Genomic DNA, 25538 nt, shown 5'->3' with positions numbered 1-25538 from the left:
AGACCAAAATTTTTTTTCTATCCCGGATAATGGAGGTTTCCGGATAATCGATTCACGGATAATCGAGGTTCGACTGTATTTATTTCTATTTCGATGTACATTAGGGATATATATTTTTTGAGGAAATAATATATCATTCCGTAAAAAACTATTTCCCAGAAAGACTTCATCATATCAATGATATGTAACCTCCTCCAAGTCCGAACGACGATCCGCACAATAAAGCACCGCTTATAGAGGCGGCACAAAGTTTGTTAATATGTGAGGTGTTTTGTTAAATGTGGAAAAAATTAAGCCCTAATAAACATGTGCTTCTTTGATTTCAAAAACAAAAGATTGAATCAGCTTCTCCTTTTTCAATGAATTTCCAGCGACCCCAAACATTTTTGCAAGAATTCTACTTTCTGCGAGAAATTATGCATTTAGTGGAATGATGTGGAAACATTCAAACTGAAAATGTAACGAATTTTCAGTCATGTTTTCCAAAATATTCAATCAAATGTGAAAAATATTAGTTGTATAAATTCCAATAATTTATAGACATTTCCTTGTTTTGTTTACATGTATCGGTGACAGCAACGTTACAAACAAAAACAAATTCCTTTGTGGTTGTTGTTGAGTTGTATTTGTTGTAGTATTTACTTTACCTTATATTTGTTCTACCATGGTCTAATAGAAATATTTCGATGTGCAAAGTATGGACCAAATCGCATAGTGCCTTCAAGAGTTATCGTGCGCACCATTTTATTGAAAAATTTTGAAATTTTGTGGGGGAGGTACACGAAGGACCGATATGGCCCATCCTCAAACTTAAAAAAAGTTGGGACTAAATATTACGAGAACCAAAGTTTGAACAAAATTGGTTGATCCGTTCGAAAGTTTCCAGCCTGCCGGACAGACAGGCAGACGGACATGGCTAAATCGATTCGGTCGTAAAAGGGGCCGGTATTAACGCCTTACAGCAAAAAAGTTTAAAACGATTCGAAACATGCAAAGTTTTAACCTCTCATCAAGAGCCTTTGTGTGCAACACTTTAGCGAAGGAATTGTTGAACCATTGTGGATGAAAGAGTGGGCCAATATGGCCCAACTTCGAATTTAAACTAAGTTTGGACAATATAGTACGAGATCCAAAGATTGGACCAAATCGATTGATGTGTTCGAGGGTTTTCGTGCGCTCCACCCAGCTAGACAGACGGACGGACAATGCTAAATAGTCTCCAAATTCTCTGAAACGGATTTTGTCCTAACACACTATTATTTCGATGCGGCACATTTTTGTCGTATTAAAGTAATATATACCCTCGTTAGCCTTAAAGCTGAGAATATAAATAAAGGGGTTACCTCTACTTGTCACTTTCAAAAATCGAAAAAATATTATTGGCTTATTTTGAAGTACAGGTAGTATAGAGTATGCCGCAAAATATTTCAACTCGATCGGAGAAAAATTGCCTGAGATATGAGCATTGGAAGGGAACAATTTATTGTGATTTGTATGTAGCGTTGAAACTTTAAACGCGTGTTTCTCGAAATGGCATTTTTGAAGTCGGTGCCAACGATAACTCGAAAACGAATCGACCGATCTTCATATGGTTTGCTGAGCTTATTATATACATAAAAAGCTTGTCTTTAAGCGAGACAGATTATTTTGAAATTTTTTTTGCCCGAATTTTGCACAAAACAGGTCAATTTTTTCGTTAAAATCGAAATTATGACTTTGAAAGCTCACAAGACTATGCAATATTTTTCAACAACAAAAATGCACAACTAGGGGTAACCCCTTAAGAAAAAAGGTAATTAAAGACCCTGGCTGTGAACATAATCGGAGAGCCAACATCACATCTGCATAAATCTATTAACAAACTCATACCTTAAATTCAATCAAATTTTAAAACTTTTTGTAAAAGGTATCACACTGGTACGAAAGCGATGTAAAAATGTTGGTAAAACATGTCGATAATACAAATAAAATGTTTCACCTTTCCTCTACAAATCTTCATAAAGTTACATTATCTAATAATAATCATCCCACCCCCATAATCTTCGCAATACACAAAACATTATAATTATCTATAATAAAAGTTTATATTAATATGAATAGTCATGAAATAATTAAAAAACTTTGTTATTTATTATTGGCAATTATTTTTGAAATCGCGAGTTTTTTTAAATATCATAAGAATTTACAGCTATGTATTTGTGGGTGTGTTTTGTCGACAGACATTTTAAAATAGCTTTGACTGACACAAAGTTGTCTATTAAAAAATTCTTTTACAAGTCATCCGTAAACAAGTAAGCAAAGGCTATTCTCATCGATATGTATATAATTTTTTAAGGGGAAGTTCATACATCCCGGGTTGTTGGTTCTGACTTTTTCTTCTTCTTTCTTCTATGTGGAGATATTTATTTGGGTATAATGTAGGTGTGTATTGGGGCATTATTTTGAAGTGTTACAAACTTTAAGCCAAAACAAAATTATAATATCCTTCTCTCAAAATATTGTAGGGTATAAACATTTTGAAAGTTATTCTTTGGTAAGTATATATAGGGACTTTTATATATAATAAATGTGCAAAAATGCATCCTTTAATACTTCACAGCATATCTTCATTTATTCCTTAATAGTTGTTTGAAGATGTCCACAATAAATTAAATTTCACAATTTATTTTTTATAATGCTTTTCGCATTGTTTTTCTTCTGTAGGCCACAAAAGTCTAGTTTACAAATTTGGAACTTCTTTCCTTTAGGCTACGCTCTTGGGAAATGATTTTTTAATTCTAAATTTTTTTCTAAGTAGCCTGTCTTCGGGCGGGATATAAGACATTATCCTGTGGACAGGTGCAAATCTCGGGTACGGGAACAAAATATCTTTGACATTTTAATTTTTTGTCTAAGTATCTGGCCTTTAAACAAGGAAATCTTCCGATAACGGGAAGTATACATTTTCCAGAAGATAAAAAATCCTACCTATGGACTTTTTTTTAACTTTTTCCATATGCGGTGGCTTAAGGAAATATAAGCCACCAATTTATCTGTATCATACCTATTGTAATTATTCTTATTTTAAAAAACTGTTTCAAAACTGAAACAGTTTTGACACAATGAATTGAAAACAAAACAAAAAACTCACCTGTTCACGTGGTTGTGTATCTTCAAAATAGGTAATATCTTTGCCATTAATGCTGATCTTTCCAGTACCGGGAAAACGTATTGTTACATCAGCACGTGCTGTTTTGCGTAGGCACTCTAAAAAGAAACAAATCACAAATTATTTACCCCTAAAAAATTTTCTAAGATATTCATCAAACACCTACCATAAGTTGTAATATATTGCCTTCCTTGTTCATCAATGTGTGGTTTGGGAATTTCCAATGAACTGGAATGATCCATCAACGGTTTGGTATATTCATCAATAAATGCTTTGCATTTGTACGAAAATGGATGGGAAACTAAACGTTCCATTGATGCAATAAAACTATTATATTCGATATCGGAGATTTTTTCAACCAAACGTAATTCAAGGAGATCTTTGGATACCCAATTGAAACCGGTTAGATCACTGAAAACAATTAAAACAGATTAGTTATAGGGAATATTAGTTGATTGGAATTAAATACATACACTTTTTGATTGGGATCAGCCTTTTGGCCACGACGTAACATGCGTTCTTCTAAATCGTAAAGTTTGTTGAGTTCCTCAACGATATCCTAGAAAGTAAAAAAAAGAATAAAACAGAATCTTTTAATAAAACTGATTATTCATAAGTTTCGTAAAGCTTTCCATGGCAAACAAAATATCCATATTGGTTCCTCTTTTATCTTAAGTAAACATATACCTCCATGTGGGAAGGTACTTAGGAGATATCTTTAGCACCCCCTTAAGAAAGTAAGCCAACAAATGCAGTAAGAAACACTTACCTATAAGAACAAAAGACTTTGCTTGGGTCATAGGGTTAATAAAATTCCAATGGATAAAATGTCGGCTTAAGATGAGTTTAAGCATTAAGCTCGGATCGGGACCAAATTTTTTCCACAGGTAGGTTTCGTTACCCTGATCACAAATATATATAGCATTTATTGCGGAAGTCCATACTTCCCGAGATATGGGCCTCCGAATTTTCGAAAATTCCCTTGTTCAATTTAAAAGATATTTTGTTCCCGTGTCCTAGATTTGCACCTGTCCATAGCAGGAAGTCCGAAATCCCCGGCCGTAGGGCGGCTATATATAAAAAATTATAATTTTATCCGAGCTTAATGCTTAATTTCAACTTTCTTGCTTAATGCTTAAACTCAATGTTGACGTTTCCCGCAAACTTTTACATAGAAGATGCCTTGATGGATGTAATTGGGAAGTACAAGGCCGATATTAACACCGCGGGGTCTTAACAGAAAGGAAAGGATTCCTTCAACAACTGCTGTAGCCGACTTGCGACATTTGCAGAGTGGATACGACCACAGTACAGGCCATGACCCATATATCGTAAAAATGTCCACTTTTCAGATGTATGGAGAGAAAAGGGGCAAAAATGGGGAGGGATGGAAATCAGGAAAATTGTGATGTAGACAAAATTGAGTTCGAAAAAGGGGACAAGTCTAGTTTTAGGCACCCACTTCGCTGATGTCTGTCATGTATGTCTTTGTTATCTTTGTGACCTACTTTTTTATGGAAGCATTCAAACTTTCAAAACCACCCTCAAAACCAAAATAAGGCAAATGTTGTTGTCAACGGTAGACATGTCAAAGAGATTCGCTAGACGGCATTACATATTTAAACGAAAGGTAATTGCGACTTCAAAAAATCTTTAATACATCCTTCTATCAAAAATAGTTCACCAAACCTCTTTAACCTGTCCTTCTGTCGTCTTTATCTACAAAGCATATAGGCTTTTTCAATAATTTTTGAAATATCTTAATATAACAAGTCTTGTGATGCTATTTCGCCATCTTCTAAAATCATACGACTAACTGACAAATCACCTCTATTGCACTGGCACTAATTAACTACATCCGGCCGGTTTCATCTGTTACACAAAAAAAAAACTATACTTACATACAACAATTTAAAGAAATTTGGATTGCCTGTATAGAACATGCTGTGGAATGGTCTACCGGTTTCATCAAATTCAGCAGCCTTACGGGCTGGGAATACTTCATCGGGATTTTTCATGGCTGGGCGGGCTTTTTTGTCATAAATACCCGATGGGAACAAATACTCAATTGCATTCTGAAACCACAATAAAGAATATGTCATTAATCATAACAATTCCAATAAGAAAACGTATCTAAACTCACATCAATATCCTCTTGGGTAAATGTTTCTGGATCTGCACCCATCATATTGGCCAAGTGGCGTTTACCAATTTGAAATTCTAAATGTTGAGTTTTCATGAATTCATCATGTTCTTGAGCACGTTCCAAATATGCTTTCATGGCCTTGCTAACCTTTTGCTTCTTAATGGCCACAGGTGTTGCTTGAACTGTTACCTCAGTACTATAGTTGGCGGCATGGAACATCTAATTGGTGGTGGTGGAGAAGGTTATGCAAGCAGAGATTCAGACATGTTATAGTTAATTTCATAATTTTTGAATGAAAATTCCATGTGCTCCTTGAGAAATTATACTTACAACACTGGATAGAGCGCCATTATTTAACCGGCCTATGCTCTGCACCAAGTTTGTGTTATTTTTCAAAATATTTAAGCCCAAAACACGCAGAGCCATGATTAGTTCCTTGCACGCACCGACTTGACCGACAAATTGAAGGAAAAAGAAAAAACACTCAACATGAGACCAAGACGAATCAGCTGTTTTCTCTGTGTTAAAAAATGTAAACAGAGAGAAAAATTAACGGCCAGAGATCTGCAGATCGAAAAAATAAACGGCCAGATTTACTTGTTACTTGATATGAGTATCTGAGAATTTTGTTTGTGCCAGAATAGAAAAACTACATACAATTAGAAGACTAATAATATTTAGTATTAAAAAATTAATAAAAGAAGATATAAATCAATTCTTTTTACAAAAAATTCTACTTCAAATACAAGTTTCTCTGCAATTACGGAGAGTTGCCATATATGCTCACTCATGTGTAATTTGTTCTTCTTCTTATTTTTCTGTGCTGTAGGTTAGTACGTTATCAATTCATTGTGATTGAATAAAAACATCAAGCTATTTTTGATTAAGCTTTAATTAAACAGGAAATAGAATTACTGTAAAGTCGGAAAAGAACAACAATTTTATAAATAAAACAATTTGCAACATAGGAAAATATGTTGCCAGAGACTGTAACATTTGCTATTGCATTAATTGTTTATGGTGCTATTCTATTTCTACTGATATACTATGTAAGTGTGTGGATAATAGGGATAATAGACAAAAAATACCCCTTATTAATTAAATTTCATTTTCCTCCAATTAGGTTCTGACCCTGGCCGATTTGGAGTGTGATTATTTAAATGCCCAAGAATGTTGTAGCCGCTTGAATTTCTGGGTGATCCCCAAATTCGGCTCGCATTTAATCTTAATTGTTCTATTGCTATTGGGTGGTCATTGGATAATGTTCTTCCTAAATTTACCCATGGTAATATGGCTGGGTTATGAACTGTATAAACAACCAAGAGATAGTTTGGGAGTTTATGATCCGGTGGATATTCACAGCAGGGGTCTGCTTAAGGTCCATTTGCGAAATACCATGATATATTTGGGTTATTATTTCGTTATGTTCTTTATAGGCTTGTATTTGTAAGTATTCCCATGATATTTTTGTAGTGACCTTAACTCATTTTATGTTTTTTACAGCATGATTTCTGCCCTCCTCAAAGGTGACCCCATCAGACGCCATGAAGAGGGTGAAATTATAACTGATTTCTAGCATTTGTAAGTTAAACTTGCCGACTCTACATATAAGCTGACCTTTTGTCTTCCCCTGAGTAAATGATGCACAATTACCACAATGAACAACAGCCACAGCAACAAAAATATATATGAAAAGTCCAAAGTTTTCCCTTTCTAGTCTCTTAGCATAGTTTTGTATTCTTAAAACAAAAATACTCATTTGAATCTCTGGCATTTTAATTAATTTATTTTCTAATTTATATGATAAGTTATAATAATACGATGCCGCTAATTAGAAGCATATTTTACATGAATTTGTACTATGTAAAATAATGGAAAGAAAAATAAAGTACTGTAGATTGAATTTTAAAATTTCAATAACAACAAACATCACAACGTGCAATCTTGGAACAGAGTTTTGATGCTGAGGTTTCCGGTATCGATGCTATTAATAATGAAGTGTTCAACAATGTTTCATCTGAAATAAGAAATGCTGAGATTTCCGACGCTGAATGTATAATTATTGAAAGTGAAAATACCTGCATCAGAGGTAGCAACAGGAAAATAATGGGCCGATTCCGTACAGCGAGGCGAGTCATGTCGCGTCGTCTATCGTCTCTGTGACAAAATTTAAAAAATGCACTACGTACAGCAATAGAAAATAATCGTCGATAACAAGTTATTTTTATTTTTTTTTATTTTATTTTTATTCGTTAGTAAAAATGAACGGCGACAGCTAATTTGTTGTCGCCGGAAAATGAACATTACGGCGACAAAATTTGACGTCGCCGTGCGACTTTTGCCATACGTAATGGAAAAATTGCAACTGGCAACGCGACACGACTCGCCTCGCTGTACGGAATCGGCCCATAAATCAGCTATATAATGAGAACGAGTTGAAAGTGTTGATGATCGAAAAAGTCTTTCAACTTATCGCCGAAATTGCATAAATTTAATCTTCCATCGGCCGAATCTTTCGAAGCGTTATACCCAAAATGCCCCATGAGTTTTAACGATAACATAAGAGAAATTTTAAATAGATTTTTAATGCAAAACCCGACGAAGAAAGGTTATGCGTACTTATCCATAGAATACAGGGTCTTCAATCCATAGAAGGCTTGTTCTTCTATGCATAGAAGACTTGGTCTTCTATCCATATAAGACTTGGTCTTCTATCCATAGAACACTGGGTTTCTATCCATAGAAAACTTCGTCTTCTGTCCAAAACACTTCTATGGATAGAAGATCCATAGAATACTTGTCCTTATATGCATAGAAGATTTGGTCATCTATCCATCAAAGATTTGGTCTTCTATCCAGGCCAAGCCTTCTGACTTGTTCTTCTATCCATAGAATACTTGGTCTTCTACTCATTGAACGTCTAGTCTTCTCTCCGCCTTTTATCCGGAAAAGACTTGATCTTCATCATCGCCTGACTCAAAATGTATGTCTCTTGAGACCATATTTTTTATCGCATGCTACAAAAAAAAAAAAAAATAACTCCCAAATGTGTATCATGTTTTTTCTTTGTTCTTTATATTTGTAATTTAATTATTAATTAATTTTTATTTAAATCTAAACAAAAACATAATTTTATTTATTTATGTAAATGACTTGATTGGCTTTAACCACACAAAACAAAAATATATTTAAAGAAATAATTCGACATTTATAGGTGGTAGAAGATTTTAAACAGAAAAATAAAATTGAGGTTATACAGCCCAGATTTGAAAAAAATAATCTATTAAATATTTTAACAGGAACACCGTAATTTAAATAAAATTTCATTTAAATTCAAAATTAGTTACGACAAATGCAAATGATTAGAAAACAAATCATAGGAAATGCATTTGAAAATCTATGTATTCCGCATACATAATCATAAAATATGTATGAAATTTGGTGTGTGTGATTATGGTTGTTGTAAATTGTTTTTTTTTTTATAATTTTCCTATATAACCATTGATATACATATATAATATTTATATATAAAAATTTTATTTAATTTAATGCTGCTAGAAAAAGTTGTTTGTTGTTTGTTTTGTTGCAGAAGGGGAGAGGTTGGTTAATGGAGACGACACGGTTCCATTATTTCCAGGCCTGTTTAAGGGATTTGCGCGATGCTAAATGTTTGGCCACCAAGGAACCGGTTGTCAATACCACCAAAACTATTGAAATCAGAATGTAATCGAAGTCTTCTTTAAGTAAGTCATAGGTTTTCGAGGGTGAAATGCGGGTAACAAAGACATCTGAGGACAAAATAAAAACAATTAATTTTTCCCAGAAAAAAAAGAAATTTCTTCAAAAAATTCTTACCTAAACCTGCTGACACCACCAAACAGGTACTTTCCAAACCACTTGGAGCTGTGTAGATATAGTGCAGGCGGGGTATTGTTTGATTATAATTAATCATATTCTCCGTGGGTAATGGCAATTCGGGTACATAGGGTAGGGCACCTTCATCGCGGCCATTTGATGATGAAGATATGGGACGGCGTGGATCCAACAAGGCCCAAGGTAATTCCACAATGGAACCACTGGATGTACCAACTGCAATAACAATGAATTATGGGAAATAGAAAAAAGTTTTATATGAAACTTATTGTGAAAGGTCGGGCTTACTCAAAACATCCTTGCTTGTAATGCCACGCTCAGTAATTGTTTCCTTCATTGAAGTCACCATAGTTGGAATAATATAAGTTTGTCTTTCTACCAGAGGCATGGGAGGAGCACTTAATGAACTCCATACTGTGCTGTTTGCCTGAGTTTTGCCTTCATATAATTCAATTGTGGCTGAAAGTAAATAATAAAAAAATTAAAATAAAATAAAAAAGGAACACTTGGTTCTCGATCTATAGAAGAGTTGGTCTTCAATCTGTAAAAGACTTGATCTTCGATTTATAAAAGACTTGATCTTCGATTTATAAAAGACTTGGTCTTCTATCTATAGAAGACTGGGTCTTCTCTATAGAAGACTGGGTCTTCTCTATAGAAGACTGGGTCTTCTCTATAGAAGACTGGGTCTTCTCTATAGAAGACTGGGTCTTCTATCTATAGAAAACTGAGTCTTCTATCCATAGGAGGTTTGGGTCTTCTATCCACAGAAGACTGGGTATTCTGTCCATAGAAGGTTTGGGTCTTCTATCCATAGAATACTGGGTCTTCTATCTATAGAAGATTGGGTCTTCTATCCAGAGAAGACTGGTTATTCTATCCATTGAAGACTGGGTCTTCTATCCACAGAAGACGGGGTCTTCTATCTATAGAAGACTGGGTCTTCTATCTATGGAAGACTGGGTCTTCTATCTATGGAAGACTGGGTCGTCTATCTATAGAAGACTGGGTCTTCTATCTATAGAAGACTGGGTCTTCTATCTATAGAAGACTCGGTCTTCTATCTATAGAATACTGGGTCTTCCATCTACAGAAGACTGGGTCTTCTATCTATAGAAGACTGGGTCTTCTATCTACAGAAGACTGGGTCTTCTATCTACAGAAGACTGGGTCTTCTATCTACAGAAGACTGGGTCTTCTATCTATAGAAGACTAGATCTATCTATAGATGTCTGGGTCTTTATCTATAGAAGACTGGGTCTTCTCTCTATAGAAGACTAGATCTTCTATCTATAGAAGACTGGGTCTTCTATCCATAGAAGACTAGATCTTCTATCTATAGAAGATTGGGTCTTCTATCTATAGAAGACTGGGTCGTCTATCCATAGAAGACGGGGTCTTCTATCCATAGAAGACTGGGTTTCCTATCCATAGAAGACTGGGTCTTCTATCCATCGAAGACTGGGTCTTCTATCTATAGAGGACTGGGTCTTCTATCTATAGAAGACTGGGTCTTCTATCTATAGAAGACTGGGTCTTCTATGCATAGAAGACTGAGTCTTCTATCTATAGAAGACTGGGTCTTCTATCTATAGAAGACTGGGTCTTCCATCTATAGAAGACTGGGTCTTCTGTCTTTAGAAGACTGGGTCTTCTATCTATAGAAGACTGGGTCTTCTATCTATAGAATACTAGGTCTTCTATCTATAAAAGACTGGATCTTCTATCTATAAAAGACTTGGTCTTCTATCTATAGAAGACTTGGTCTTCTATCCATAGAAGACTGGGTCTTCTATCCATAGAAGACTGGGTCTTCTATCCATAGATGACCGGGTCTTCTATCTATAGAAGACTGGGTCTTCTATCTATAGAAGACTGGGTCTTCTGTCTATAGAAGACTGGGTCTTCTATCTAAAGAAGACTGGGTCTTCTATCTAAAGAAGACTGGGTATTCTATTTATAGAAAACTTGATCTTTTATCTGTAAAAGACTGGGTCTTCTATCTATATTAGACTGGGTCTTCTATCTACAGAAGACTGGGTCTTCTATCTATAGAAGACTATGTCTTCTATCTATAGAAGACTATGTCTCCTATCTATAGAGGACTATGTCTCCTATCTATAGAGGACTATGTCTCCTATCTATAGAAGACTATGTCTCCTGACTGGGTCTTCTATCCACAGAAGACTGGGTCTTCTATCCACAGAAGACTGGGTCTTCTATCCATAGAAGACTGGGTCTTCTATCCATAGAAGACTGGGTCATCTATCCATAGAAGACTGGGTCATCTATCCATAGAAGACTGGGTCATCTATCCATAGAAGACTGGGTCATCTATCCATAGAAGACTGGGTCATCTATCCATAGAAGACTGGGTCTTCTATCTATAGAAGACTGGGTCTTCTATCTATAGAATACTAGGTCTTCAATCTATAAAAGACTGGATCTTCTATCTATAAAAGACTTGGTCTTCTATCTATAGAAGACTTGGTCTTCTATCCATAGAAGACTGGGTCTTCTATCCATAGATGACCGGGTCTTCTATCTATAGAAGACTGGGTCTTCTATCTATAGAAAACTGGGTCTTCTGTCTATAGAAGACTGGGTCTTCTATCTAAAGAAGACTGGGTCTTCTATCTAAAGAAGACTGGGTATTCTATTTATAGAAAACTGGATCTTTTATCTGTAGAAGACTGGGTCTTCTATCTATATTAGACTGGGTCTTCTATCTATAGAAGACTGGGTCTTCTATCTATAGAAGACTATGTCTTCTATCTATAGAAGACTATGTCTCCTTTCTATAGAGGACTATGTCTCCTATCTATAGAAGACCATGTCTCCTGACTGGGTCTTCTATCCACAGAAGACTGGGTCTTCTATCCACAGAAGACTGGGTCTTCTATCCACAGAAGACTGGGTCTTCTATCCATAGAAGACTGGGTCTTCTATCCATAGAAGACTGGGTCTTCTATCCATAGAAGACTGGGTCATCTATCCATAGGAGACTGGGTCACCTATCCATAGAAGACTGGGTCATCTATCCATAGAAGACTGGGTCATCTATCCATAGAAGACTGGGTCTTCTATCCATAGAATACTGGGTCTTCCATCCATATAAGAATGGGTCTTCTATCTATAGAAGGTTGGGTCTGCTATATATAGAAGACTGGGTCTTCTATCTATAGAAGACTGGGTCTTCTTCTATCCAGAGAAGACTGGGTCTTCTATCTATAGAAGACTGGATCTTTTATCCACAGAAGAGTGGGTCTAGTATCCATATTTGTTACACTTTGTCAATGTCTTCGTCCCTCTCCCTTTACTTACTTATTTCCGTGCGGCGAACCTTGTCATTATAGTGGGCATATGCCAGCCAATTTTCTGAGTGTACAACATGTAGTGGGGGACGTACTTTACGATGCATCATTGAGAACACCACTGAACCGGAAACCACATCAACCAAATAAACATTGAGCAAATCTGTAAAGCAAAACAAACACACACCCAAACATTATCATCCCCTTTTTTGATGGCAAAACACACACAAAACTTACACTTGTGTATACTATCCGAAGCCTGGGTGAAGACAGCCACTAAATTGGGATTAATATATTTATAGAGCACTGAACGATCAGGCATTACACGACCCTGGGAATGGACTCTTTCAATGGGATTTTTGGAGGCAACAGCAATGATTTCATGATCACCATTATGGCCACTTAGGTCGACATTCCACAAAGGCAAGGTGGTTAGTTGCTGTAAGGGGAAAAAGTTTACAAATTGTTTCAATTCCCAAGACATCTTGTAATGTCACAAAATCGTTTTGACTTACATTATTTTCATATTTAATGTGGAAACCATTCAAGCAACCCTTGGCCTTGTTGGCGGTATAAATGTACAAACCATCAGCCTGAAAATTTAAAATGTTTAATTTTTCTCAAAGATCTATTTGGTGTGCCTGCTGCTACACCTACCTTTGACTTGGCATTTTCTGGGTAAACTTGAACCTTATCATTTGAATCGACCAGCAAAATACCCTTAACAAAATCAGTATCGGTTTCAGGTAGCAAAGACAATTGTTTAATCTTATAGTTCAGTTGTAAGAGACCACCCTCAGCTGGTTGTCCTGTGATGGGATTAAATCTATAGAGTACACCATTTCCTGTGGATTTATCTTTGGCAACTACCACACACAAGGCTTGTAGAGGAAAATGTTTTGTTGTTCTCTGTATGAGCAGACGCATTTGTTCGCCATTTCCAAACTCTTCTACGTTGCTCAAATACAATTGCCAATGTTGTTTACCGCTAATGTTATCAATACCAAATACTTTGCCACTCTTGGTCAGAACCACCAACATTTTGTGCAAACCAAAGGCATCTCGGACAATGCCGGCTTTCTGTGTTGCCGACGGCTTGGCACCCAAACCAATGACATGCAACAGCAGGCTCTTGAAATGCATCACCTGTGACCCAATACGATGTACAAAGGCACTGACAATATCGGCTGGGGAGAGAGGGTTTGAAAAGGATTAGTTTCTTTTTTGCATTGAGATTGAGAGATAATAAATTAAATAAAACATAAAAAAATAATTTAAAGAAAATAATAATTAAAATTAAAGAGTATATATTTCAAAATTAAATAATACATTAAAAGTAATAAAAAATTAAATAACTTAAAATTTATATATACAATATATTAAGCGTTTGGAAACTAAAAAATAAATAATATTAAAAATAATAAATTAATAAAAATTAATATTAAAAATCTACATAAAGTGGAAAAGAATCAGTCGACAGTTAAATATTCTCAACTCGTGTCTGTACCAAACGCCAATAACAGTAGTGCTGGACCTAAATAAAACATTAACAGCTCCCGAATTTTAAACATACCAGTCCAAAGGTTAATTTTTAAAAGTTTCCGGTGTAAATTTTTAGGCGTGAAACTAATTATTTGACTGACAGACCCAATATACACAGGCTGAGCCCGTGAGTTTTGTCTTTCTGCCGTTTCAACTTAAAAGGAAAAAGTGAGAAAGCTCACGGGGAGTTGATATTCATAATTGGGCTGTATATTATATTGAAAAATACCAGTTGGGCGGGGTTTTTAAAACATCCGGACCATTATCCAGTGATTATAAAGAACAAAATTCGCTTAGTTTCAGAGAGTACTCGAATCACCGCTTCAGGGATCTGCTCAAACCTTTCGATGTTCAAGTAGCAAAAGGATATTCAGAGACATCATCACAGTTGCAACCTCTCGATATATACCCGCTGGTCCCATACCAGAAGTGAGACCAAATTTTCCAGCACAGGCGGTGGGACAAGCAAATAAGTGTCATGAGCTTCGTCCTAGTGACTTCAGAGTCTGGAAGTTAACAGATTGACCAGTGAGCAAAAGTGAAACAAGGGACATGATAATCCGAAAAGTTGCAACATTGGAACCGGAATAAGTGAATTGTGGGCAACGGTAAAGTCACTCTCAAACTCTGGAAAGAAGGAAGATAGGACGGACCTCAGTCACGTTTGGCGACGCTACTGATCAGAAGAGGTACGCAAGGTATTTTAATTGAAAAATTTTCGAACGCCCCAAGAGTAACAGGGCGAAGATAAGAGTACTGCGTCGCATTAAATCTCTTCAGAGGACGAATTTCATCAGGAATGATGCGAATGTCATCAGGAACGCTAAATCTTCCAAAGCGTTGGGTCCTGATGGAATCTCCATGGTAACGATGGAACAGTCACGCTACTGAAGCCAGGCAAAGTAAATCGTACAGGCCGATTTCGCTTTTTCGCAGTAGCAAAGACCCTCCCCAGCGTCAGAAATAGCTATCCAGTTGCCGATCACCAACATGGATTCCGTAAGCAGCACAGCACAACAACAGCGCTGCACATATTTGTCAAGGACTCAACCGGAATAACAGGACAGTGTTGGTGACGATCCATTTATCAAAAGCCTTTTATACTGTCAAACACCCCACGCTGTTTGAGGACATCGAACAGATTACCCTCCAGCCAAGTTTGAAACGATGGATAATAAATTATAAGTATGGGCGCCAGTCGTACGTGGAATTCAGGAACAAGAAGAACAAACCTCGTAGAGTGAAACAGGGAGTTCCCCAAGGTGGGGTGATATCTCTGGAACAGTTTAACCTCTACGTCTCCGGTATTCTGCACCCTCCAGACGGCAAAGAGACCGTAACGTATGCGGATGATTGCAACATCTGTGAAAGACTGAACTCCTATTTAACCGATCTTACAACCTTTTTCTACGGCCATTCTGTTCGCCACATGGACGGCACAGAGGTGAGAACTGAGTTGAATGTCATTGACGTTCTCGTCGCCAGCGCATGCCGCAGCTATCTGCGATAAACTGAGATGAAGAAACAGGGCCTCCAAGCCGTCAGCACTTGTGGTGAACATAAAGAAATCTTGTTGACCACATATAATGCGATAGGTTGGTATGTGGTAAGCTATAAGGATGCTGCAGCCACCTGAATTTCTACAAGGCAAGGATTGATGATGTAAAAATATCTGCCTAGCATGCAGTACAGGCCCAAACTGTACCTTTTCAACTTCCCTGTCAACCCTACTCAACGAAATCCAGCAGCTTTGTGTTTACAACCTATCGAAGCAGCCACATTCCTAAACCAGGGAATAGAGTCACTTCCGAAAATGTTGATGTTCTGGTCAGGAATTGAACCGCAGACCTTCTGAGTGCAACGTGGACGTGGTTACAACTGCACCATGGTGGTTCACTGAGTAGCACAATAAGTAGCGATAAAACCCAAACTCTAAGCTAATCTATGCCTATAACATCTTTAAGAGTCTGTAAATGCCTCGACAGTGGGTATGGGGTATCGGACGCAAGTCTCTTTTGACATACGCCATCTGACACTTCTGGTATATCATCGGGAAGTTGTGAGAAACCTATTTCGAAATGAGTAAATAGATAGCAAATTCGTGGTCAATAACAAGTTCCAATATTGCTCACATGCGGAACGGAGAAAGGAAATGGAATGATGGTGGGACTGACAAGGACACTATTGGATGTTTCGCATGATGGAAACCAGGACGCAGAATTGCACAGCACTGTGGAAAGTGATATTTCTACACCATTTTCACATGTAATTCGAAGAATTTCAGTTGTAATTTGATTATTTCATTTGAAATTCGAAACATTTCATTTGTAATTTGAGAATTCCAATTGAATTTCGAATTATTTCATTTGTAATTTGAGAATTCCAATTGAAATTCGAATTATTTCATTTGTAATTTGAGAATTCCAATTGAAATTCGAATTATTTCATTTGTAATTTGAATTTTTCCATTTGTAATTCGATTTATTCCATTTGTAATTTGAATTTTTTCATTTGAAATTCGTATTATTACATTTGAAATTCGAATTATTACATTTGTAATTTGAATTTTTCCATTTGAAATTCGAATTATTACATTTGAAAATCGAATTATTTTATTTGTAATAAAAACAAAAATACTCTCATTTCTTCTTTATACTAAGGTGAAGATAATCCAACCATAACGCTTAAATCAATAAAGGATCGTATTCATCTTAACATAAAATTTTTTATGAAAATTATATTTTTGAGACATTTTAAGCATTTTGTAAAAATTAACTTTTTTCTCTAAAACGTATATGTAGTTTTCCTGCAATCGGGTCTTCTTTTAAAAGTTCCAAAAACTTTGGAGGGTAATATAGGTGTATCCTTATATGCCAATCCCTTAGTTTTTGATTGGGAAAATAACAAATCCCTGACTTTATATGATTCTAACATTTTTGATTAAATTTTTATCGCATATTTAAATTATTATTATTTATAATACTTTTCCACATCATTGTGTCGACGTTTTAAGTGTACGCTTCCAACACCCTCTCAACCATCTGGGATGATCCACAACCTTAAAAAAAACTTAAAAATGGATCATCGTTGCCACCACCCTTAATTTAAAAATATTTCAGATGCTTTGATTTTCAAATGTAATAATTCGAATTTCAAATGAAAAACTTCAAATTACAAATGTAATAATTCGAATTACAAATGGAAAATTTCGAATTACAAATGAAATAATTCGAATTTCAAATGAAAAAATTCGAATTACAAATGAAATAATTCGAATTTCAATTGGAATTCTCAAATTACAAATGAAATAATTCGAATTTCAATTGGAATTCTCAAATTACAAATGAAATAATTCGAAATTCAATTGGAATTCTCAAATTACAAGTGAAATGTTTCGAATTTCAAATGAAATAATCAAATTACAACTGAAATTCTTCGAATTACAACTGAAATTATTCGAATTACATGTGAAAATGGTGTAGTAATATATGAAAGATCAGAATGAACCCCAGATGATTCTACTGATGGGTCGAAGTAGGCGGGAATCGAATGCCCATGACAACGCAAGATGGTACTACAAGATGTGTACTACAACTTGCCAAGATTCTATTCCTTTTAAGATTAATTAAGGTTAAAAAAAAAAATAAAAAAATTAAAGAAACCAAACCAAAAATTTTGAAGCTATTTTACAACTTGCATTACAACGACAAGAAAGCTTTTATATATACTTACACTCCAAGCTTGGATCTTCACCTTTAGTATTGGGATGCGTGTTTAAACATTAAAGGTTTAAATTTAGAAGGACAAAACATTAGTAAAAGGAACATTTTAAAAATTTGATAATTTTGATTTGGTAAATAAAGCTTTGCAAAATGCCTATGCCTTCAACAAGTCTTAAATAAATTACTTAAAAATTAATTGCTTCTAAAAAATTATTAAAACTAACCACAACCCCTTCCTTAAACACTCTTTAACTTACCAGTTTTTCCCTTCATTTCATTTTCCAATTCGCCCTCACTATCGGCCAAAGGTAAATCAATAAATTCGGTGGCAATAACATTTGCCAATGCCTCAGATCTAGTCCAACGGAATTTTGATTGTTGTACAGCTAAAATACTGTCATCCGAGGTATCGGCAACAAATAGACAACCTTTGCCATCGGAATTACGATTTACTTTACAGTCGAAGGTTTTAATTTGGGCAGGACCATAATGTTCAGGATACAACAGGGAGTGGGAAAGATCAGATACCTGTTGGCAGCTGTCCATTGTGTAGCCATCAATAACAAGATTCTAAAGGAAAACAAAACGAGAAATGAGTTACAGGTTACATTAAATAATGTCTATGGCGATGTAAATACCTTATCCTTAATGCTGGCCGTTACAATGACATTTTGATTATTAAAACGTCCAAGCGTGAAACTATCAGCCCTTAAAGAGTCACATGTTTTGATATCATCCTTGACAGGAACTAATTTACCATCAACAACCACAACACCATTTAAACCCTACAAATAAAACCATCATTATTAATTTTAAAATTAATTTAAATTTGTTTTTCCAAACTTACTTCCACGGACTTTAAGGGTTTAGTAGGTACCTCACCCAATGCTTTGCTTAGAACCTGTGGCTGATTGGCTGTCAAATCCAAACTTATCAATTGACTACCCTCAACACAAGCTAAATAGGTGCCAGCCAATATGCATTTCTCCTCTGAAATCCAGGGTGCAGTGATCTTAGCCGTATTGCCTGTGGCCTGTCCAGAACTAGCAAAATAGGGTGTCACTTCCAGGTGAGACTTCCAAACCGGTAAAACATGATATAGCATTGCGTTACGATAAAACCACATGGAGGAAAGGGCCTTTTCAACTTGTATTGGCATTAGAGACCATTCCCATTCTAAATTGCCAGTATTGGCATTCCAACCTCTGACCAAAGCCGGAGCATGACCTTGTACGGTTAATAAATCAAAACCGCTTGTGGAACCGGGGCGAGCTGCAGCTGTGTTATCTGCGGCAGCAGAAGACAACTGCAAGAGTTTTATGTTGCCCCTCGGGCCAGTTTCAAATATTTGACGCCATAAAACTTCTCCTGTCTTGGGACACAAAGAAGCTATGACATTTTCCCGTGTGCTAACCAACAGACGAGGCTGGAAACCATTTAGCTCCAAATAGGCTTGACTCAAACCACCAATTTGTGTTGTTTTCCTATAAGTAGTTAGAAGGAAATAACGAATTATTATTTTATGCGAAATGACCCACATTTGTTGTTTAGCAAAACCTTTGCTCTCTCCCCCAGCCAACACTTACCAATCAAATTTCTTGATTTGGTCTTCATATAGACAATTTACGGTGGCTAGAGTTGTCACGAGCAGAAATACCGCCAGCAACCTGGACCAACTTTGTTTTAGAGCATTCATGTTTATCACAATGCTGTATTTTACCCGTTTGCTTTTTTTCACAAATTCTCTCTCACTTGAATGCGATTTATTTTATAAATTTTAATTAAAAATTAATTTTCCATGTCCAACGTGAAAAAAATGACGGGATGAGATGATAAAAAAAAGTCGGCTGTCAAAAAAATATGGTGGTCGAGGTGTTGCCAGATGACTTAAATGTCAATGGTGAGTGGAGAGAAATGAATCAGCTGTTTTTGTGTGGAGATTAATTTCTAACGAAAGTTAATCAAGGGATTAATTTAAAAAAGCTACATTTATTTTTGTGTTCTATAAAAACAATGGAAAATTCAATGAAAAGCAAAATTTCATTGAGGTAATGCAAATTTTATTTATATGCTAACTTTATAATCTCTCCTTATCTCTCTCTCAATGATAGTTGGACAATCCATTGTAAAAAGGCGGGAATTACACTGACTGAGTGATTATTGTTGCAGTTGGAAATGCTGTATCTGCTAAAACTTGCCATTTTTTAATTAAAGCTTTGAAAAATTGACAAGGTAACTTCGTTTAAATGGGAGATGGTTCGATGCCAAGATAACGTCGATATTGTCGGCATAAGTCGAGTTTAGACCTGGTCCCGGATCTTGATGATATACATACCACAGATAGCCCTTGGGCTCCTAAGTATAACTAGTCCATAACAGGTCCATACTTCCCGAGATATGGGCCTTTAAAGTTCTGTAAATATCAATGATTTTTCTCATATTTTTACAGCCGACCAAGGCAATATGGGTATCATTTTAAAGTTCTGGAGGTTTTGATTGCAACTAGCGGGTGTTGGAAAAACATTCCATTTTTAAAGGGTGTTGGACCCTGTTCACACTTCTAATTTTGAAAGGAAATTCAACTGCATCCTTTACAATAACGGCCCCTAGGTCTAATTCTGGTTATATCATCAAGATCCTGGACCGGGCCCTAAACTCCGCTTGTTCCGTATTGTCAACCAAATAGCTGAGTTTATTGAGTTTATTAATGAAAACGCTAACAATTTTCTAAAAAAAACTTAAATCGTTCCATCATGAAATCAGTACGGTGTTTTCGTTCCGATCTAAATGCAATCGGAAGACAGGTGAGAGGACAGACAGTCCTGTTGTTGGCTACTTCTGATATTTCTCTCCTTCTTTAGATTATGAAAATATTTCCAGAAATGAAAACAATTTTCCTCCAAGGTTATGACGATATCCTGTTTGCTGCTACATCTGCAAGATCTTTGCATCCCTATGATTTATTTGCAATTCCTAGAGGTTAACAGAACAAACATAGAGACGCAAATATGTTCGTTCGTGTAGTATTTCAGTTACCAGGGTCTGTTCGTCTGAGTTGCAGACTAAAAAATTCTGCAACTCAGACAGATTGCGTCCATAAAGAATCAGGAGACAGGTGAGTGGGTTTAGCTGGGCAGCTAAACAAATGCAGCGTGTCATTTGATCTCAATCCAAATGCAGGGACATGTGTTTGGGTATCGTGGCATCAATTCGTCCGGATCACAACTGGGCTAAAACCTTCTTCTGCTGCGATGGATGGGGTTCAATTACGGTATTCACACTGTGTCCCTGTACTACCTGCGCTACTGCATCAGTGTGAATGCTATACAAGCCCGGCTGATAGGCTCGTTGATCTATAGTTTCTTGTTTACATCTTTGGATCTCTCTCTCTAGATTATGAAGATCTCTCCTGCGTGCCTGGGTGGGGAAGCCTGACCACAAGATCGTGGCAGAGGTGCTCATTGCGATAACACCCAAGCAGGAACTGTATCGACCACTTCCTGTTGTGTTGATGCACCGGTTAAACCTTTGTCTCCTTGTAAAGATGGTACAATGGTGTCACGGGGAGGCCCCCGTTGCAACCCTCAAAGTTGCATTCTGGCAGGTTTGAATATTCTTTCACAGCATAGCGCTAATATTTGCATACCACGCTGGCGCCGCATAGCTTACCACAGAACGGCCTATTGCTTTGTAATAGGTCAATAAGGTTTCTTTATCAGTACAAGTGCTGCCAGCCAGCGACCTGAGAACTTTGCTCCTACTACTGGTTTTTTCTGAAAACAGCTATGGCTTGCGCGGACGACCGTTACACCCAATATTTTGGGGCAGTTAGTGGTCGGAATCAGTACATAAACGGCCAATATGTTCAGTGGGAGTCTCATTTCAGCTGTCCAACGGGTGAGCAGTGTGACAGTGGATTTAGCGGCGAGTATTTTCATATCCCTCAAATCGAAGAATTGCCCTAGGTCAGCTATGCAGACATTTAACCTATCGCATATGTCATCGACGATGTTATCTTAAGATTGTGAAGATATCTCCTGACACTTCCGCTAGGTGTTCTGCTGCATCGGCAAAATCTTTGCATCCGCATGAGTATAATTTATTTGATCCTGGAGTTTAAGAGGACAAACAAAGATATGTCGTGTTAAGCTCCACCGTGGTGCAATAGATAGCATGCCTGCCTTATTTACAAATGCTTGTGGGTTCGAATCTCTTGCAAGGTTACATACATTTTCTGACATGCAGTATTATGACTAAAGAGGTTATATACATTTTGATACGGGAGAAATAGCCTCATTGAAATAATTGTTTTACTCCCCACATATGTACGACCACATCCGTTTCAGTCAAGTTCAAAGATAGTCTACATCGATTATCCAAAATTGTTGGCATCTTCCTTGATCAAAATTCTTGCCTCGTGTAAAAATTTGTCAGTATTAAACTATAACTGCAAACTCTATGGAAAGGTTGAGAGATCGTCTTTCAAAAATAACTCACATAGGCGGAATGTTTCTACCAGGAATAAAGATATAAGATATATGTACATTCGGTACATTTCACCCGCTAGAAACTACCTGATCATCATGTAAAATTGCAAGCTTCCATTCTGTCATAAGCTCACACCTTATTTAAATTTTTGGGCTCATCAGATCATGTTTGCGACCTACAGAGCAGATACAAATTCGGATAAAAATTTTGTTTTTGGTCCATTTCACCCCCTAAATATTTCACGATCATCACCAATAAGAATACCGATCTATTCTGATGGGACGATCGGTCCATAATTGTACCCGGGAGATTGATTACAATTTATAATGGACACACGGACGGACACATATCTATATCGCTTTATCTCGTTGAGATATGAACAAGTAAAAAACTTTAAGTTCCGGGCCGAACTTTTTATACCCTCCACCAGAAAATAATCTTCACAACAAATTTCTCTAATTTTGCTCAAAAGTAGTTTATGGGGTTTTTTCGGGTTATTTTTAAATTTTTACTGCTAGTGGTCCACTATTAAAACTAGCTGGGGCGCACGTCGGGGTTATCGACTTGGTTCGAATTTCGAATATAGAAACATTTCTTCCAAACCTACGTCAATTTCCAAAATGGACTAGACTATACAGGTTTAATTCTTTCAGATTAAGGTATCTTGGGATAGTCCAAAGGCCCTCAAAATAGGGAAATGGGTGCTTATGTGCAATAAGGCCTGGAAGATCCCGAATCTTCTGATGCAACCAATGAAAATGATGTTCCTTTTGTCGAATTTTTTCATGGGACATTTATGCCGAGTTTTGCTGGTATTGTTTTTTTCTTCTTTTTATGGGTTGATTCTTTTTCTGATTCCTTTACTTTTTAACAATCTAATCTATAATCATTTTGTTGCTTTTATTCGTGTCCTTGTTATATTTTTAATTTTGTTCCTCCCTTTACACTTCGCCACCATACAGCTAACAAAACACTCGCACACACTCACTCAAACAAGGAAATGTAAAGAACCACCCTTAAATGTTATGTATTTGATGTGTAATGTCCTTGCACAAGGATAACTAGAGACAGTTAAATGCACAGAACACTAAACACTTACAACAAGACCGTGTGGCCTAATGGATAAGGCGTCGGACTTCGAATCCGAAGATTGCAGGTTCGAGTCCTGTCACGGTCGAAGAAATTAAATTTTTTAAAAAATATTTTTTTATTTTTTTAGAAAAATTCAACAACAAATCATTTGGAAAATTATTTTCTACGAAAAACTTCCACCTTTAGGGGATGGCAAATTTCATCGGGCACCTCTTTTCCCACCGTTACGGATACATCACCTTGAGGACAGGCACTTAGGGCCACCAATAAATTCATAACCGCAATGAATTCAATGAAATCACCCTTTTGGGCTGGACTTGGTTTGCAGAAATATTGTTGTGTGTCCTTTAAAAATCAAAAACAAATGTTTAAAAGGTAAGTCTTACCGTAATAGTGATCATACACACCCTTGTAAATCCAGTACACATAAATATATTCCAGACATCGTGGACATCTTCCTCCGACATGCCACGTTCCTCCACCACAGCCTTAACCAAACTGCTGTGACAACTACCCACACGATCCTTGCCCGTAATCAATTTATACGTGTAATCATCACATCGGGTACCCACAACATCATGCAGCGAACCACCATCTTCATCTATGCCATACTTTGCCAAGGTATCAAAAACAAACGTGGCCATGGGCCGAAGATATGGCATACAACTCCACAAACGATCATAAACTTTCAGGTGAGTACTATGCAATTGTCGTGTTTTACCCGAATAGAAACGTTCTTTGGTATTATCCAAATTCCACATATTCACATCTCCCACCTGAGAACCTTCACACACTGTAATGCGACACAAATCACCTTTTTGCATTGTCCATGTGCGTGCCGTACGTTTGGGCACAATTAACGTTTCCACCACATCACCCATAATGGCATGATAACGCATATCATCGTATTGCGATTTGTTGACTTGCGCCGCTGCCGGTTTGTCATAGCAAATTGTGGGTGGATGTTTCTTAAAGACTCTGGGCTTAAAATCTTTTCCACACCATGGTTGAGTTGTCATGTTTTTTTTTTGTATTTGCTTGGTGTCGTAGTTATGGCGTTCTTTTGACAAATCTATTGGATTTTTTCTAAGATCTTTGTTGACAGTTTCACTATGCAAGTTGAAGTGACGGACTAGCGTTAAAAGTAAGTGACTTGTTTGGGATTTTATAGTAAGCTTAAAGTGCAATTGGTAAAGAAAACGAAATGAAAAAACACCTGATAGCTTTGAGGTGTGTGCGACTACTGTTGATTGTCATTAATAAGGTTATTGTTTGGCAAATAGTTGTTACACTGATAAGGGGCTTTTTCTGTTCACTAGCACGCTTAAGTCTAAGCAAGTAGATATTGAATGGGCCAGTAGATATGTATGCATGTACATACTTATGTATGTGATTAATCGATCTAATTGTGACGATTACTATAATTGCAAAGTCTATTTTGCATTTCAAGACATAATTAAGAAAGACAAAAAAAAAAAAAAAATATAAAAAAATACCCATGGGTTTCCAAACCAAATGGGCGAAGAGATCAAAATAACATAAGGCATCGAATGGCAGGATTTGTTTCATTTGAAATATCTTTGTCAGTGCCTTGACTGAGGCTGACAAATGAGAAACAGCACAAATCGAATCACAAATCGAAAAATTTTCACGAAATTTTTTAAGTAATTTCTCGTTGGAAATCGAGCTTTATGATCAGTAATGCATCTGAAAAAGGAAAGCCGACGACTCGAACCCACACACCCACCACTATGTGAGATGACATGTTTCGCCTTTTGGTAAGAAGGCTCCTCAGACATATCGGATGTGGGACGGCTTCGCTATCATCTAACTTTTACTCTTTCAAATGCAATTTGTTTTTTACAATGCTGAATGTTTTTTCAGTCATTATATGGCTTCCATGACAAAAGCGTATTACCGTAGTCTTTGAAAGTTATGAGTTTTGGCTCTGAACACTAGCTGATTTTTATTTATTTGAAAATTTTGCTTTTACGCGAAAAAGAAATTGGCGAAGCTCAGTAGGAAGTTGATTCCATAAACGTGCAGAGCGAACAATAAAGTATCTTTCGTATAACAAAGTAGAAAAAACCGGAAAAATTAACTGTGTATCCTTGTAGATCTGGAAAAAGATAGTCGTTTTCGTTCAAAGCCAGGCAAGTCTAACAGCACAGATTTATAGAGAAATGAAACAACTCGCTGTTATACAAATATTT

General features: G+C 36.5%; 4 protein-coding genes, 1 long non-coding RNA gene and 1 other non-coding gene across 7 annotated transcripts in view; 3 read left to right on the top strand and 3 right to left on the bottom strand.

The window, feature by feature from the left end:
• mRpS9 (mitochondrial ribosomal protein S9) overlaps positions 1-5862 on the bottom strand; it is a 118194-nt gene extending 112332 nt beyond the window's left edge. Inside the window, exons 1-6 of the mRNA XM_073971639.1 lie at positions 5625-5862; positions 5292-5513; positions 5050-5223; positions 3622-3707; positions 3315-3559; positions 3131-3246 (exon numbers count right to left, since the gene is read on the bottom strand). Coding sequence (XP_073827740.1) covers positions 3131-3246; positions 3315-3559; positions 3622-3707; positions 5050-5223; positions 5292-5513; positions 5625-5720 — 939 coding nt within the window. The 5' untranslated portion in view covers positions 5721-5862. The remainder of the gene's footprint in view (positions 1-3130; positions 3247-3314; positions 3560-3621; positions 3708-5049; positions 5224-5291; positions 5514-5624) is intronic.
• A 276-nt stretch (positions 5863-6138) lies between these two features.
• cnir (cornichon-like protein) lies at positions 6139-7229 on the top strand. Its single transcript, XM_073971631.1, has 3 exons — positions 6139-6343; positions 6418-6740; positions 6798-7229. Exons 1-3 carry the CDS (start codon positions 6269-6271, stop codon positions 6868-6870), a joined length of 471 nt encoding a protein of 156 aa, XP_073827732.1. The 5' UTR covers positions 6139-6268; the 3' UTR covers positions 6871-7229.
• Positions 7230-8814: 1585 nt separating this feature from the next.
• EMC1 (ER membrane protein complex subunit 1) lies at positions 8815-19604 on the bottom strand. 2 transcript variants are annotated; one of them, XM_073971629.1, is made up of 12 exons: positions 19332-19597; positions 18593-19229; positions 18384-18530; positions 18003-18315; positions 17756-17776; positions 13139-13668; positions 12997-13074; positions 12719-12920; positions 12492-12644; positions 9456-9626; positions 9150-9383; positions 8815-9082 (listed from the first exon to the last, which is right to left on the bottom strand). In XM_073971629.1, exons 1-12 carry the CDS (start codon positions 19439-19441, stop codon positions 8922-8924), a joined length of 2757 nt encoding a protein of 918 aa, XP_073827730.1. In that variant the 5' UTR covers positions 19442-19597; the 3' UTR covers positions 8815-8921. The 2 variants fall into 2 exon arrangements, with proteins under 2 accessions (XP_073827730.1, XP_073827731.1); XM_073971630.1 differs by lacking the exon at positions 17756-17776 and having other exon boundaries at positions 19332-19604.
• Positions 19605-19885: 281 nt separating this feature from the next.
• On the top strand, positions 19886-23583 carry LOC141395898 (uncharacterized). Its single transcript, XR_012411019.1, has 3 exons — positions 19886-20549; positions 20607-20860; positions 23453-23583. It is a non-coding gene; the product is annotated as an uncharacterized lncRNA (long non-coding RNA).
• TRNAR-UCG (transfer RNA arginine (anticodon UCG)) lies at positions 23338-23410 on the top strand. Its single transcript has one exon. It is a non-coding gene; the product is annotated as a tRNA-Arg (tRNA).
• On the bottom strand, positions 23422-25472 carry LOC141395882 (uncharacterized). Its single transcript, XM_073971627.1, has 2 exons — positions 23733-25472; positions 23422-23670 (listed from the first exon to the last, which is right to left on the bottom strand). Exons 1-2 carry the CDS (start codon positions 24342-24344, stop codon positions 23482-23484), a joined length of 801 nt encoding a protein of 266 aa, XP_073827728.1. The 5' UTR covers positions 24345-25472; the 3' UTR covers positions 23422-23481.
• Positions 25473-25538: the final 66 nt, after the last annotated feature.

Source organism: Musca autumnalis, unplaced genomic scaffold (assembly GCF_047663935.1).
Source record: "Musca autumnalis isolate F117 unplaced genomic scaffold, ASM4766393v1 scaffold_1, whole genome shotgun sequence".
NCBI lineage: Eukaryota > Metazoa > Arthropoda > Insecta > Diptera > Muscidae > Musca > Musca autumnalis.
The sequence above is the reverse complement of the archived record's forward strand: the minus strand, read 5'-3'. Positions and strand labels throughout refer to the sequence as shown.